The 16,703-nt window shown below is 52.1% G+C and overlaps 1 protein-coding gene across 1 annotated transcript; it reads left to right on the top strand.

Annotated features, from left to right (window-relative positions):
* Positions 1 to 2,045: 2,045 nt before the first annotated feature.
* On the top strand, positions 2,046 to 7,073 carry LRIT2 (leucine rich repeat, Ig-like and transmembrane domains 2). Its single transcript, XM_054729322.1, is given in 11 exon segments — positions 2,046 to 2,155; positions 2,447 to 2,653; positions 2,655 to 2,764; positions 2,767 to 2,808; positions 2,811 to 2,927; positions 2,930 to 2,978; positions 2,980 to 3,009; positions 3,011 to 3,069; positions 3,072 to 3,199; positions 4,708 to 4,873; positions 6,934 to 7,073. Coding segments are annotated over 11 exon segments (1,158 nt in total).
* Positions 7,074 to 16,703: the final 9,630 nt, after the last annotated feature.

Here is a 16,703-nt window from a genome sequence, read left to right as displayed (position 1 = left end):
GACAAAACCTTGGCCAACCTGGTGGGGGCTCTGGAATGCGAGTCGCCCTTCAGTGTTGTCCTTGTCGGTCACACTGCCCGTGCGGCTGCTCACCACCGCAGTCCCTGCCCGGGCCACGTTCGGCAAGAAGGACCTCTGCAAGCACTCCTCTCCGGTGAGCACCCACTCACTCCGGGAGGGTCCATTCACCCCAGCTCTGTGCCCACAGCACGTCCTGCGTTAATTCTTACCTCACGAGGGACTCAGAGACCTGGGCCGGTCACAGGGTTAGACTGTGAATCCGGCAGGTGTGTCTGCTCGGATGGAAAGCTGGGGCGGAAGCAGCTTAGTAGGGACCCATGGCTCCCTCACTGGCTGCACACTGAGGCCATTGGCAGGGAGCAGTGTGTGTCCTGAGTCTTAGGGGAACCATGGGACCTCAATATTCATCAGGAAGTGCCCCTGGTAACAGAGAAGGAGAGTCTGTTGGTGTGGGAGGAGAACTGAAATTTATTACTCGAGGGTGGTGAACACACAACACAGGTGATGGAGTGCTGCATGCTGGGGACTTTATTCTACATCAGGCGTCCTCAAACTACGGCCCGCGGGCCACACGCGGGGGTTTCTACCGTTTTGTTTTTTTACTTCAAAATAAGATATGTGCAGTGTGCATAGGAATTTGTTCATAGTTTTTTTTAAACTATAGTCCGGCCCTCCAACGGTCTGAGGGACAGTGAACTGGCCCCCTGTTTAAAAAGTTTGAGGACCCCTGTAATCTACATAATCTCAGAGTTACCTAGAAGCACTCTGAATGTGTATTAATTCCCTCATTTTGCAGAGGAAATTACTTCGAGGCTCATAGAGGTTAAAGGACCTTCCAAAGATGTCGTGACAGGGAGGCTGAGCTGGAAAGAAGGCCGCAGGGGCAGTGTCTGCACAGGGCTGCTCACCACTGCACTCCTTGCACCCAGTAGGTGTGTAGCTTGGAGCAGATGACGAATAAATATTTGTTGACTGAATGATGGGTGGCAGAGCAAGTACCCAAAAATCACATATGTATCACTTTAAATGTAGGCCTTTCCTTCTCATTATGGGAAATACACAGCATTCAGGAAAATTTGTGAGAGCCAAGATTTAAAACACACACACACGTTTTAGTTTGATCAGAAACTAAACCACTGTCTGTGGTCTGCCTTCCGAACCACGACGCTTCCCCTGATCCTGATTGCCATGGGCAGAGGCAGCTGTGTGCAGCGGAAGCAGGCCTCGGCCAAGCCAGGTGTGGGAGGGAACCTTTCAGGGGCGGGGTGTAGTCACAAGATTACTTGTCACCCATCACCTGCATTCATTTTTAGAGGATGGTTGGAAATTCTAGGTTTCAGGAACCAATTGTGATTGATGAAGTATTAGATGAAATTTTTAGAATGTTTTTATTGATTTCAGAGAGGAAGGGAGAGAGAGAGAGAGAAACATCAATGATGAGAATCACTGATTGGCTGCCTCCTATATGCCCCACACTGGGCATCGAGTCTGCTACCCGAGCATGTGCCCTGACAGGATTTGAACCATGACCTCCTGGTTCATAGGTCAACACTCAACTACTGAGCCACACCGGCCGGCTGGATGAATTTTGGTCAAATCACCTGATCCATGATGCTCAGAGTTCTCGGCCTCCTCCCACTCCTGCTCATTCTGAAAGAAAGCTCACCCCTTAAAGCCTGTGGCATGGCTCCAGCACAACCCACCTTCTGGAGTCTCAGATCTTTTTGCAAGAAGTGGAGGGAAGGCAGTGTCAAGACAGAATTGGACATCTGGCCTTGAGTTTGCCTTCTGAACTTAAGAACCAGACAAAGGGTGAGTTTTCTGACCTTAGTTAAGAGTCATAGTTCCCTGACCAGGTTCTTCCTGAGCTTGTGGTTGGGGCCACAATAGACCTTATTGTGTCCAGTGGCTTTTCAACTGCTATGCTGACCTACATCGCCAAGGATCACCAATAATAGGATTTGCCTCTCGGAAGCTGGGACTATCTTATTCAAAATTCCCAAGGTAATTCCTTACAGAGGAATATGGCTTCAGTTTCTCACTATTTGCTGCTAGTTCTGGTCCTTCTGGGTTCGCATGCAGCTCAGCCATCCTGTGTGCCAGGACCTGCCTGCACAGAGGAGACGTTTGGCAGGTCTGCTGCACTGGCAAGAAGCCAGAGGGCTGAGGGGGACGGGCTGCTTAGGGGATACTTTGGAGGGGAAGTAGGCCTAGAATTTTCAGGAAATCAGCAAAATCTCTAGGAGACCCATTCTAGTTGATACTGAACTTTGATGAGCTGTGAACTTTTACCAAAATAGATCTAATTCTTTTATTTCAAGTGAATAATATTTTTTCTAATTCACACACCTAATGCCAGGATATGCCTGGTCCCACTTCCCAGTTCTCTGATGTTCACCTTAAAGCTTGTCTGTTTCTCATGCAGGACTCTGCAGTGCATGTCCAGCTCCTTGGAAAAGATCCCAGGGAACCTTCCTGAAGAGTTCAGGCACGTGAGGATTGCACACGCGTCCTTGTTTAAGCTGCCCTGAGGGTCCTGCGTCAACATAAGCACCAACATGACTCAACTTCACGATGTCACTGTGATCCACCCAGGAGCCTTGGAGTACCTGTCAGAAGTGAAGGAGCTGAGACGCGGGGAACAGACTCTGTTCAGTGCTGTGGGCAGTGTTCCGTGCCACCCCGGGCCCGAGGGTCTTAGATCTCAAGCACAGCACAACTGACATGCTCCCTGGGCTGGCTCTTTAGTGATTGGCCATCTGGTCTACCTTGACCTGTCTTCCAATCGCTGGTAGTGGTATCCAGGAGTCTCTTCTTGACCTGGCCTGCCTACCAGCCATGCCAGCCTCCTGGATGTGGGGCCCAGAGTCTCTCCGGCACGGGGCTGGCTCTGCAAAATAAACCCTGGCTTGTGACTGTCACTTAAGGGGACATGTCCAGGTTGTAAAGTCCACCGCCTCCCGGCTGTTTGGTGAGTCCCTACCTGATTGCAAGGCCCTCTCTCCAAGGCTGGGAAGTTTTTCCATGAAACTGAGCTCGGCACCTGCATGAGCCCCACATCCCAACCCCCAGTGCCAATGTCACCATCAAGGTGGGACAAAGTGTAACCCTGCAATGCCTGGCACAGGCCAGCCCCTCACCAACCATTATGTGGAGGCAGCCCTTGAGCATGTGGATGGTAAGCCACATTCGCCCTCTTGATGTGTCTGGGAGGAGGGGAGGTCTGCAGCAACCCTGTCCTCAGCAGAGAGGCTCTAACCTGGGGGCAGGGAAGATTGGGACAGGCCTGAACTGCACACACCACAAGAAGGCAGTGGTCCATGTCGTATTGTTTTAAATGGTTGCATACAGATCTCTAAGAGATAGATATATTGGAGTTGACAACATCTATAATAATAAAACCATGATATGCAAATCGATTGAACGATCTAACAGCAGAACGACCTTCTGGACGACCATGCTATGACACGCACTGGCGCCAGGCCAGCCAAGGAGTGTGCAATGCAATTGGTTGGGGGGCCCTGCCATTGCCCAATGATTGCCCCACAGAGGAGGCCCAGGACACCGGCCGATGGGGTGACTGATTGGGGGCGGGGTGCTCCGCAATTGCAGAGCCCTGGCCAGGTGGGCGCGGCCATCTGTCTGCACTGTGGTGGGTGGGCAGGGCCTCCCTCTGCGGGTGATAGATCTGGTCCCCCCGTGATCGATGGCCCAACAGGGGGAGGCCCAAGCAGCCAAGTGATAGCACCCCACACCTGTCACCCTCAGAGTAAGGCGACGGTGGCGGGGTGGGGGGCAGCGCTGCACAGATGGCAGACAGTGACAGCAGTGGGGACAGGGCAGCTGCTGGCAGTGGGGGAAGGAAGCCCCAGAGGCCCCAATAGTCGGCCAGGCCCAGGGACCCTAACCCGAGGCTCCTGGATTGCGAGAGGGCGCAGGCTGGGCTAGGGACACCCCTCCCCCACATGAATTTCGTGCATGGGGCCTCTAGTATTGTATAAATACTAGATAATTATATGAACAAATATGATTTTTGAAGGTCTTCTAAATACAAGACCTATACTGTGTATTTTTAAATCATAGAAATTTCTGACTAGGACTAATTCTAGAGATTATCCATTACTAACTTCCTAAATGTGCCTGAGGGGTGCTTGTTTGGAATAAGATTTCCAGGCCCCCGACCTGGAGAGGACTGGATTCAGTGAGTGGAGGCGGGGCCTGAGAACATATTTTAATAAGTCTTCTCCCTCCCCCCTAATTCCTAACACCAGGCAAGGCTGGGGGGTCCTAGATGTGATGGAGGGTACATGGCCCCACTTGCTGAGCAGACCCCATTGGCTGAAGCAGTAAACTAGGACCCAGGGGGGGGCTGGTGGCCCCACAGATGGCCCCACACGCGCCTCATTTCCTGGAGCTCTGGGCTGGAGCCACCTCTAACGCCACCCTGAGGGCAGGATGGGCTCCCGGGGGGTGGGGGGGGGGGGTGAAATCCAGAAGACAGCTAGTAACATCGGGGTACAACCTGAGGAATACAGCCAGCCACCCGTTATTTGCACCCTGAAGGATTAGAAACACTAAATTAACTGAAATGTGGACGTTTCCCTGTCGTTTTGATCACACTTGGTTGGCTTGAGGTTTGACACCAATGAAAGGTAAGTACAGGGTTATTCCTGTCGCCTCTCCCAGGACAGCGAGACCACCCCCTGTCTCTTCCACGATCTTCTCTCAGCGACAGAACAGGCAACACTTAAGGGCACTGCCTGTCCGTCTCCGGAGCGAGGTGACCCCCATTTCGTTTATGAGGAAATTGAGGCCAAAAGCCTCCAAACAACTTGCCCCAAACAGGTGCCTGGTGCGGGTGGGACCAGGCTTTGGCCCCAGGTTCTCAGTCAGTCCGTCCTGGGGAGAGGGTAGGAGGGCGCCTGTCCCAGCTCAAGGCCTCGCCGCGCACGGGAGTCTCCAGCCCCGTTACCGGTTAGCTCCGGGGCGGGCTCCCCCAGGAGGCGCTGCCCTGTCCGCGCTGGTCATCCCCGAGCGGCCTCCACCTCCCGGCCCCAGCCCGGGCGCAGCGGGCACCGGGGGCGGCGGGGATTGGGGGCAGGGGCTGTGGGCAGTGGGGGTGGTGGGCAGTGGGGGCTGTGGGCAGTGGGGGCAGGGGCGGTGGGCAGTGGGGGCAGGGGCTGTGGGCAGTGGGGGCTGTGGGCAGTGGGGGCAGGGGCGGCGGGCAGTGGGGGCAGGGGCTGTGGGGGCAGGGGCGGCGGGGGCGGTGGGGGCGGCGGGCAGTGGGGGCAGGGGCGGCGGGCAGTGGGGGCAGGGGCTGTGGGCAGTGGGGGTAGGGGCTGTGGGGGCAGGGGCGGCGGGCAGTGGGGGCAGGGGCTGTGGGCAGTGGGGGCAGGGGCGGCGGGCAGTGGGGGCAGGGGCTGTGGGGGCAGGGGCGGTGAGCAGTGGGGGCAGGGGCGGTGGGCAGTGGGGGCGGGGGCGGCGGGCAGTGGGGGCAGGGGCGGTGGGCAGTGGGGGCAGGGGCTGTGGGGGCAGGGGCGGCGGGCAGTGGGGGCAGGGGCGGCGGGCAGTGGGGGCAGGGGCGGTGGGGGCAGGGGCGGCGGGCAGTGGGGGCAGGGGCGGCGAGCAGTGGGGGCAGGGGCTGTGGGCAGTGGGGGCAGGGGCGGCGGGCAGTGGGGGCAGGGGCGGCGGGCAGTGGGGGCGGGGGCTGTGGGGGCAGGGGCGGCGGGCAGTGGGGGCAGGGGCGGCGGGGGGCAGGGGCGGTGGGCAGTGGGGGCAGGGGCGGTGGGCAGTGGGGGCGGGGGCGGTGAGCAGTGGGGGCGGGGGCGGTGGGCAGTGGGGGCAGGGGCGGTGAGCAGTGGGGGCAGGGGCGGTGGGCAGTGGGGGCAGGGGCGGTGGGCAGTGGGGGCAGGGGCGGCGGGCTGTGGGGGCAGGGGCGGCGGGCAGTGGGGGCAGGGGCGGTGGGCAGTGGGGGCAGGGGCTGTGGGGGCAGGGGCGGCGGGCAGTGGGGGCAGGGGCGGTGGGGGCAGGGGCGGTGGGCAGTGGGGCGGGGGCAGTGGGGGCAGGGGCGGCGGGCTGTGGGGGCAGAGGCGGTGGGCAGTGGGGGCAGAGGCGGCGGGCAGTGGGGGCAGGGGCGGTGGGCAGTGGGGGCAGGACGAAGGAAAGGGTCTAACCCAGTGATGGGCAACCTTTTGAGCTTGGTGTGTAAACTTCGCCAAGAAACTGAGCATAACTCGGGTAGTGTGTCACTTTGAGGAAAAAACTAACTCCAAGACTCTAGTCGCAAATGTTTCATCCTCAGGAGCAGCAAATGTTTCATCCTCGGCATGCGGCCGCGTGTCATCAGAAATGGCTACGCGTGTCAGTGCTGACACGCGTGTCATAGGTTCGCCATCACTGGTCTAAGCTATTGCTTCCTCTAAATGCCCACCTTGCAGCATTCTTGTCTCCTGTTCAGAGTGCTGTCCTCCCTCTTTATGGCAAACTCCCACTGAGAGGGGGAAAGTTGGATGTTTCAAACACTGTGGCCTGAGCAGTCAGAGCCGTGGGTGAGGCTGTCTGCGGCGGTGTCTGGTCCCAGAGGGGAGAGGGGAGAGAAGCGGGCTGGGCTCCGAGGCGCTGGAGGCAGAGCCTGGGAACAGCCCGGAGAAGGAGATCTGTGTAAAGTCACGTGACTCTCTCTTTTCAAAAAGTGAGCCACACACCCTGATGCTCACCTAGTCCCAGGAGATGGTGAGCCTCAGGCTTATTAGCTTCAGCCCTGAGTGTGTGTGTGACAAACATCTGTCACACGAATGACGATGTAACCCGCCCCTCCCCCGGGGTTTCCTGTGAGATCCCAGGCACAGCTCACTGCCCTCCGGGTGCCCAGCCGGCAAGGGCCAGGCTTTACCCACACCTGTCTCCCCGCAGCGTCCCCGCCGGGACGGGACATGGCCTCGAGGCTGCAGCGGGAGCTGGCCCCTGTGACGCCCCCACCATTTCCCCCTCCCACCCTCACCCGGCCCCTCCCGGCCTCCTGGGCCTGTCTCAAGTTCCACGGCCCCCATTAGCCTTCCGTGACTTAACATGTCCCTCTGGGTGAGACCCTCCGTCTTGCTGTAGCTGCTGGGCCCACCCACGACCTGGACTATTTGGAAAATCAATGTTGGTTGAAACAAATTTTTAAAAATTGAAGACTGCTTTCATATTCAGAGTAATTATTCCCTCGTTTCTTCAAGTTCTCACTTCTTTTTTTCCAAGCATTAGAAGAAAAAACCCTTTTTAGTGGAAATGTTCAGGCATTCTGTAGGAACCACACCAGGGTCCCTGGATAGTCCAGGCCAATGGGATCACAGAGGCCTTGTTGTCAATACACCAGAATGCCCACGGCAGCTCTGAGCAGGAGCCTCATCGGGTGCCCGAGGCCCAGACACCATGAGTGGGCACAAGGACACACGGTGCGCTGTGCCCTTCTGTCATCAAAGGGTGGATGTCTCTGTGTCAGCTAACCTCTGCCTCTGGAGTAACATACAGGCTGCCGACCAGGAGCTGCGCGAGAGCAGCCGGCAGAGCAGAGGCGAGAGAGCTCAGAGAAGCAGAGCGATAGGCTCAGAGAAGGTAGCTCCTGCGGCAGAGAGGAGAGCTCGGACGGAGCCGAGGGCCGGCACTGCCCGATGGGAGGCTAGGAGCTCCCGGAGAGCTCAGAGTCCGCGGCCAGGTCACCCCGCCCGTGTGCTGGGCAGGGAGGCCGGAGGAGCTGCTGAGCCAGCGAGGCCGGGAGGCTGCAGCTCGGAGGGAGAGCGCAGGGGCCGCTACAGTGGAAGGCGGTGAGTCTGGGGCAGCGTGCGGCTGCTCAGGTAACAGCTGTGGGACAGGCTGCTCCTGCTGTGCAGGGAAGATGTGTGCTCACCAGCCGGGGTGCGGCCGCCTACATGGGATTGCTGTGAAGGACTGTTTTGTCTGACAACTATGTGGCCACTGGCTTCTGCAGTAAAGACTCATCCTTACACACCCACAGCCTCTCGTGGCTTCTCCATCTGAGGCCCAGCGTCCTAGGAGCTCCAGCCCCAGGCAGGGGGCTTAGACCCACCACCTGTAACTAGTGAGCAGAGGACACAGGAGGAACTTGGACTAAGTTCCCAACAGTTAGTACAATGGGCAGGGTTCGAAAGACCTGCCCGGCGTAGTCAGGAAGAACTGAGAGTACATGGACTAGAACAGCAGTGCTGAGCAGGGCTCCTGCTGTCTGACACACACCATAGGAGAGAATCTCCCTCCCGTCAGTCAGCGTCAATGATGTGTGCATGTGTACGCTAATCTCCACTCTAGTGTTTTTTCCATTGATTTTTAGAGAGAGTGGAAGGCAGGAGGGAGAGAGAAACATCGGTGTGAGAGAGACCACAGATTAGTTGCCTCTCACACACACCCCAACCAGGGCTGTGGATTGAACCTGCAACCCAGGTACGTGCCCTTGACCAGGAATCGAACCCGAGACCCTTCAGTGCATAGGCTGACATTCTAACCACTGAGCACATCGGCCAGGGCAGCTTCAATGATTTTTTAACATTTTCCAGTCTTCTGTCATCTAATCATCACCCCCAACTTAAAAAAAACAACAACACTGGAATATTTAAAGGCAAACACAAAGCTCTGTAGCACCTGTGAGCATTTTATTTTATTTTATTTTATCTGTAATAATAAAAGCATAATATACTAATTAGACCAGATGTCTTCTGGATGACCTTCCAGATGAAGCCAGGGCTGCAAGGGAAGCCGGTGCCGGCAGCCGGGGGAAGGAAGGCCTACTCTTGCATGAATTTCGTGCATCGGGCCTCTAGTTTTATTTATAACAGACAACAATCCTCACAACTAAGAACACATATTTTTACATTTTATGTAGATATATACTTATACCTGTACAAATCACATATCCATACATGCACATGGTGTAGTAGAATTTGTTCCTGTGAAACTTCCTGGGATAAATTTTAAAGAAAATGGTTAGAGCAAGGCCAGAACCTGTCCTATTGCCTCTGAGGTCAGGAACATGTCTGGGCGGCTCAAGTGCTTCTGCGAGTGTGGAAACTGAGGGAGGGAGAAGGCCTGTGGAGGTTCCTGGGAATCTTGTTCTTTAAGACCCTTCGATGTCCCTGCAAAAATCCTTGCATGAAGATGTGCGTTCCTCAGATTAATGGGAAACATGGCAGTGGGAGCGAGAGCAGATGCTGGAACCCAGTTTCTTGAACTTAAATGTTAGCTTTGCTTCATACTTGCTTTGGAACATCAGTCAGGTTAAGGCATTGCTCTGTGCCTTAACTTCCTCATCTGTAAAGTGGGGGTAATAATAGTTCCTACCTACCTCACGGGGTTGTCTGGATGGCTATATGAGTTTTTACGTGTGAACTGAAGCTCTCAGAACAATGCCTGTCACATAATAAGTCCTCAGTAAACGTCACCACAATAAATGTTATCATCATTTACGATGTGTCAGGCTGTGTGTGTGTGTGTGTGTGTGTGTGTGTGTGTGTGTGTGTTTTGAATGTGACCCAGCATACACACTTGGCCGTTTGGAGCATCAGAGCTTATTAGGATCACATAAGTGTGTACATGTATAAGTATATATGTGATGACTTGCTACCTATACTAATATCCTTCACATGTTCTGGTTAATTGATGTCTAATTAATATTCAGAGTTCTGACCATGCAGTTTGAGGCCAATGCCTTAGACTCAGGAGAGAGGGTGTGCAGGCTCCTCGCCTCTAGCATGCGCACTGCTGGCCCGGGCTCTGCACCAGCACCTGTGGCAGAAGTCCTGTCCTTGTCTCTCTCTGGTTTACGAGAGCCGTCTCCTTGCCTGGAGAGGCCGGGCACAGATGACCACCGCAGAAGTGGTGCCACTGAAGGACTGGCTGGGTGAATTGCTGGAAGTGGATCTTATTCAGCCAGAGATGCATTTGCAGGATTCCATGGCCTTGTGACACGCCAGCATCACCAGCCTGTGGCTGCAAAATCAGCCACTTCTTTATTGATCACAAACAGGGTCTCTTAGGCCATCCTCACCTCATTCTGGAAACTGGTCCCTTCCAAGCACCACCTCCCTCCAAGACTCTCCTAAGGGTCTTTCATGGGTACATGCCCGTCTCCACATGGCATCCCTCCTATCTCCTCGACCCCTGGGAAGCCTCACTGTCTGCCAAGAGATGCTGCCTCTGTGTTGGGGGGCTGACCCTCCTAGGTCTGCCGGTGGAGGAAACATCTCGGAGATGAGGATGCGTGAGGGCCCTCACCCCCAGGACCTGGTGCTCAGCGTGGAGACCCTGTGGTGCTCAGTGCCTCCTGTACAACCACGAGCAGCCGCCGTCTCGGGCTGTGCCCGCAGGCACAGAGCTGGAGGCGGTCTTGCCTAGGCAGCTGCTCCTGGAAACACGTTTGTTCCATGTGCTTAAGAGGAAGCGAGGCCCAAAGTCACGCCAGACAGGACCAGGATTCCGACCACCAGGAGCCTCAGCAGGAGCCGGAGGTGTGGCTGCAGGAGGTGTATTTACCTTCTCAGAGGGGGTGGCTGCGGGCTGCTGTGCTCCCTGGGAGATGACCTGGCCCATTGCCTCCTGACACTCTGTCAGGTCCAGCCTGACGATTGAACCGGGCTGAGGTAGGGAGGTGGGAATTGAGAAATAAAAGAATAAGAGAAATAAAAGCAAGAGAAACAACAGCGGGGTCAGGAGGTCCAGAACTCTCGAGAAGCTCTGGCAACTTTTATTAGCAATACAGTGCTTTTTATACATAAGACACTAAGCAGGGAATCACAAGGAAAACATTCTTTGTTTCTCTAAAATCACTACTGGAGGGATAAGTTGAAGGACAGGTTTCTTGTTATAATAAATCTCACTAGTTGGATACATATTTCTTGGTAAGCCATGAAAGTAGCTCTTATCCTACTGATAGCAGTCATATAAACAAACCCTGGGAAAGCTCTGTAGGCAGGGGCTGCTCTCGTTATACTGATTAGTTGCCATCCAAACAGGCCTGGGAAATCTGTGCGGGTAGGTGCCAGCCTTGCTAGCCCCTACAGGTGCAAGGACCGTGTCAGCTTACAGCCCGCTCCCCACAGATCTCCCTTCTCTGTCTTTTAAGCAAAGTTCATGTAGTCCTATTTGCAGGGACCGGATGCTGGATCCGATGGTTCGGAAGCAGACTGGAATTAAACAGAGAATAATGAGAGCAAGGATAACAATAGTTAACAGAGACCAGGTGAATGACTGCAATCCATGAGAAGACATAAGGCTTAGAATTTTATCAAAAATATTCTGTGCCACTTCACTAGGAGGCAACAGAGCAGAACTTACATCATTAATAGCTTGAATCTCTCCATGTAATCTACTGATGTCTGTTTTTTAGGCTACTAATAATAAAAGTAAATTTTAAATATCAATAACAAAGCTCTAATATTAAAACAATGCCAATGCAAAATTAAATTATATACATGTTATCATTTTTAAAACTTGAATGTTAAGAGCAAAACTATGGCTATTAAATAATAATAAAACAATAAGAGAGAAATCAAAACTATGGACATATTAATATTTTTAGCTACTAAATGAAAGAAAGTCTCTTTTGCTGCTGGTGTCCCTGGTGTATATTTACTTAGAGTCTTTTGTTTGCCTGCGTAAAACTTTGCAGAAGACCTGCAGCTAATAGATGCTAGCATGAGCAGGAACATGGTTGAAGAAGTAGCTTCAACTTCTTGCTTTTCCATAATCTGCTGCACTTCAGTTGTTAACTTCTTCAGATGACTCTATGTTGGCACCTCAGTCCCTTGCGTAGCTTTCAGTTTTTCTTCTTCCTCTGCTTTGCTGTCATTAGGGTAGTACTTAGTCCTTTCGAGTGAAGGGACACAGGAGCTTGTCTGAGTCCATTGTGGTGATACACGTAACTCTCTGGCACCCGAATTGGCTGCATTGCTCCTTCTGGGAAGATATAAAACACAACCTCTTCCCTCCTTTTTTTTTTTTTTTTTAAGGCAGTTTCTATGCGGCAGATAGCCTTACGAGCTGCAGGAGTGAGCTGACGAGGGGAGAGCGGGTCGCTATCTCCACAAAGAATATCAAATAAAGGTTTAAGCTTATTAGTAGTTATGCCTAAAGTTGGCCTAATCCAATTAACATCCCCTAAAAATTTCTGAAAATCATTTAAAGTCTCTAATTTGTCTATCCTGAGTTGAATTTTTTGAGGGCGGATTTTTCTTCCTTCTATGATATGCCCAAGATATAAGTAAGGATCTTGTCTTTGAACTTTCTCAGGTGCAATAATTAATCCAGATTTAAGAAGAGCCTGTTGTAAGTCATCATACACTTGTTCTAATCGACATTCCGTGTAGTGAGCTAAAAGAATGTCATCCATATAGTGTATGATATAAGCCTGCGGGTGTTTCTCTCGAACTCTGCGAATTGCCTGACTAACAAACTTTTGACACAGGGTAGGGCTATTAGCCATTCCCTGTGGCAATACCTTCCAATGATAGCAGCGCATTGGTTCCTGAAAATTAGTAGATGGAACACTGAATGCAAATCGTTTGCAGTCAGAGGGATTTAAAGGAATAGTGAAAAAACAATCTTTTAAATCTAATACTAGTAGCTTCATCCTGTTAGGGATTGCTACAGAGGAAGGAAGACCAGGCTGTAAAGGTCCCATAATTTCCATAGTTTTATTTATTTCCCTTAAATCCTGTAAAAGGCGCCAGTTTCCTGATTTCTTTTTTATGACAAAAATAGGAGTATTCCAAGGACTAGTAGTCTCTTCTATATGCCCTAGCTGGAATTGTTCCTGCACCAACTCATGAGCAGCTTGTAATTTTTCTTTAGAAAGGGGCCACTGCTCTACCCACACAGGGTCATCTGACTTCCAAGATATTTTGTCAGCTGTGTGGATAACAGGAGAAGCAATGACCCCCCCTAAAAATTTCCCTGGGCTGGGGTGGTAACAAGGGCAGCACTCAGAGCAGACAGAATGTCTCGTCCCCATAAATTCACAGGGATCTCTGGCAAGACATATGGCCGAAATAACCCAGAATGACCTTCATTGTCTTGCCACTTTAACATTTGTGAGCTCTGTAAAGGAGAGTTGGTCTGTCCTATTCCTTGAAGCTGTGTTATAGCTTCTCTATAAGGCCACTGTTTAGGCCAGTGGGCCAAGCTTATGACAGAAACATCTGCTCCTGTATCTAAAATTCCTGTAAATCTTTTTCCTTGTATAAGTAAAGTTTTCTCAGGCCTTTTATGAGAAATAGCTTGTACCCAATATGCCTTGTCCAAGGAGCCAAATGCCTTGGCCCCCCGAGACTCTGTGGAAAGTAGATTGCCTGTGTTAGGCAGAGGGAGCAGAATCAATTGAGCAATTTTCATATCTGAGGTGATAGTGATAATATTTCTGGGGGCAGAGGCCATAATTTTAATTTCCCCTTCATAATCAGCATCAATTACTCCTGGAAAAACTTGTAATCCTTTTAAAGTTAAGCTGCTTCTACCTAGTAAAAGGCCAAACATCCCTTTAGGAGTAGGTCCATATACCCCTGTAGGGATGGCCTGTGGTCCCAATTCTGGAGTTAATACATATCGATTTATGGGTCCAAGGTCCAACCCGGCACTTCCAGGGGTTGCTCGGAATAACTCCTGTATCCGTTTTGCTCCCGGGGGCAGGCTGGGTGCTGTGCAGCCAGCTGGCCTTGAGGCGGCACAGGGACAGGAGGGTAAACAGATAGTGCCCCCATTATTTGTCGGGGCTGGGCTGGCCCCCTTCCGGAGTTTCCCAACTGCTGCTGAGACAAGAAATTTCCATGGGCATCTGCCTTAAATCTACACTCATTTGCCCAATGTTTTCCTTTTTTACATTTTGGGCATCGTCCAGGTTGTTTAAGACCTCTGCCATTTTTTTTATTAACTCCTTTATTGGAGGGACACTGTTTTGCCATGTGTCCTGTTCCTCCACAAGTGAAACACTTGTATGTCTGACCTCTCCCTGTGCTGAACTGTTGCTGAAGAATTCCTTTAATGGTGGTTCCCTTTAATGCGGCCGCGATGGCGACTCCTTGCATATACGAGGGACCAATATCTGCACAAATGCGGATATAATCTGAGAGATCCCCTTTCTTTGATAGGGCCGCAATGCAGCTTGACAGGCAGCGTTAGCATTTTCATACGCCAACTGCTTGACTATTAACATGCTAGCCTCTCCATCCACCACTACTCGGCCAACAGCCTGTAATAGCCGAGAGACAAAATCCTGATACTTTTCATCTGGCCCTTGAATAATCTTTGAGAGCTCCTCTGTTTTCTGACCAGAGGTGGGAAGCTTTTTCCAGGCTCTGATCCCAGCTCCATTAATTTGCCCATAAGCTTCCAGGGGGCATTGAATTTGATTATGGGTATCAGCATAGTCTCCTTCTCCTACCAGCATTTCATAAGAAATATTAACTTGTGCAGCTCGATTACGAGCAGCTTGCTCCTTAGCCTTTTCATCATATTCTGATTTCCACAAGAGATAATCTCCTCCTGATAAACAAGCCTTGGCAATAGCTCTCCAATCATTAGGTGGGAGAGCCTCTGAGGCTATAGTTTCCAAGATGGTTAAAGTATAAGGAGAAGTGGGCCCATACTGAGCACAGGCTGTTTTTAACTCCTTCAGGGTTTTAAAAGGAAGCGGGTCGTAAGTACGCTCACGCTGTCCCGTGTTAGGGTTCACCCGTCCCATAACGGGGAAGGCGTGAATGCCCAAGTCCTCACCAGCCTCTCGTGCCTCCTGCAAAGCCATCTGGAGAGGGGAGAGTGGAACTGGCGCTGCACAGGGCAGCGGAGAGCGGCGGGAACGGCCCCCGCGGCTTCTCTTTTTCTTGCCAAGACGCTTTAATCCTTCTAAAAATTGTTCTAACACATCTTCTATATCACTACCCTCTTCAGTTCCAGCAGAAAAATAATCTTCCTCCTCTTTTGCCTGAACAACACCTGTATCATCATCATGACAAAGAGCAGTAGCTTCCTCAAGATCCTCCTCATCTTGAGGATTTAATTTGTCTTTAAAATTTACATTATTCCCTTTTAATATGCTGTCTTTTTTAGACCCCTTTTTTGTGCCAGTACACTGCTTCTCTTTTTTTCCTGGCTTAAGAGATGGTTGATTATGTTCATACCTGGGATCTAAACAGTCCCGTATTGAACTCCATAAAGAAAATGCATCAATCGGGGTCTTATTTGGCCCAAAGGCTTTATAATGATTGCGCATTTGTTCTCCAACTTTCTGCCACGTTTGTAAGTTAACGGTTCCTTCCTCAGGAAACCAAGGGCAGACTTCTTGAATGAATTTTAAAAAATTTTCTACTTGCTTGTCAGTAACTTTAGTTCCTTTACTGTTGAGCATAGACTTTAACATTTGCCCATAAAGGGCATTGTCTCTAGATTCTAACTGCCCCATTTTACTCCCGATTACCAAAAAGATGCTCCTCCCTTACCTTTACGAGTGCACTCTTTTTTCCGGAGGAGTTCCTCACCTTCTGTGTCCCAAGTCCTCAGTGACCTGTTCAGGCGCCAATTGTCAGGTCCAGCCTGACGATTGAACCGGGCTGAGGTAGGGAGGTGGGAATTGAGAAATAAAAGAATAAGAGAAATAAAAGCAAGAGAAACAACAGCGGGGTCAGGAGGTCCAGAACTCTCGAGAAGCTCTGGCAACTTTTATTAGTAATACAGTGCTTTTTATACATAAGATACTAAGCAGGGAATCACAAGGAAAACATTCTTTGTTTCTCTAAAATCACTACTGGAGGGATAAGTTGAAGGACAGGTTTCTTGTTACAATAAATCTCACTAGTTGAATACATATTTCTTGGTAAGCCATGAAAGTAGCTCTTATCCTACTGATAGCAGTCATATAAACAAACCCTGGGAAAGCTCTGTAGGCAGGGGCTGCTCTCGTTATACTGATTAGTTGCCATCCAAACAGGCCTGGGAAATCTGTGCGGGTAGGTGCCAGCCTTGCTAGCCCCTACAGGTGCAAGGACCGTGTCAGCTTACAGCCCGCTCCCCACAACACTCTGCAGAGGACCGTCTGTCCGTCGGGGCCCTGGCTCCCCAGAGCCCATCTGTCACTACTCCGGGGGCAGGGGCTGCAGGAGCCCGGCCAGGAGCCTGCGTGGCCCATCTGAGGAGCGCCCCAAACTCCTCAGAACTCAGTACTCCACACGTGCACATCACCTGCTTGAATAAGATCACGGGCAAATTCTAGAGGGTTCTTAATGAGGGGGCAACATGCAAAGACCTGTCCCACTTCCCGAAGGGCCGACAACCTCTTCGTTCCTGCCGTGGAGACCTGTGGGGCTCCTCCCTGGGGTGCTCCCCAGTCGCTGTGGAGCCAGGAGCCTCGGACAGGCCCCCGCGGCCCCTGGTGTCCACTCCTCTCACCTTGGCAGATGGAGGCTGGGCTGACTGCACCGCTGCCCCGGGGTGATGGGGACAGGGACCCGGCAATGCCACTGTCCTGCTCTGGCTGCTGGGTTGGTGGCAACACCCTCGCCTCACACAGCTCTTCCTGGGGTGCTCGGCAGAGCAGCCAAGAGTCCCTGACACTTCCTGGAAGAGCTCACCCCGAGAACGGCCTGCGGAGAACCCATGGATGCTGCCTGCACTTGGCGAAAGCCCTGTCCCCACTGCTCATT

Source organism: Eptesicus fuscus, chromosome 17 (genome assembly GCF_027574615.1).
Source record: "Eptesicus fuscus isolate TK198812 chromosome 17, DD_ASM_mEF_20220401, whole genome shotgun sequence".
Classification (NCBI taxonomy): domain Eukaryota; kingdom Metazoa; phylum Chordata; class Mammalia; order Chiroptera; family Vespertilionidae; genus Eptesicus; species Eptesicus fuscus.
Note: the sequence above shows the minus strand (reverse complement) of the source record. Positions and strands in the feature narration are given on the sequence as shown.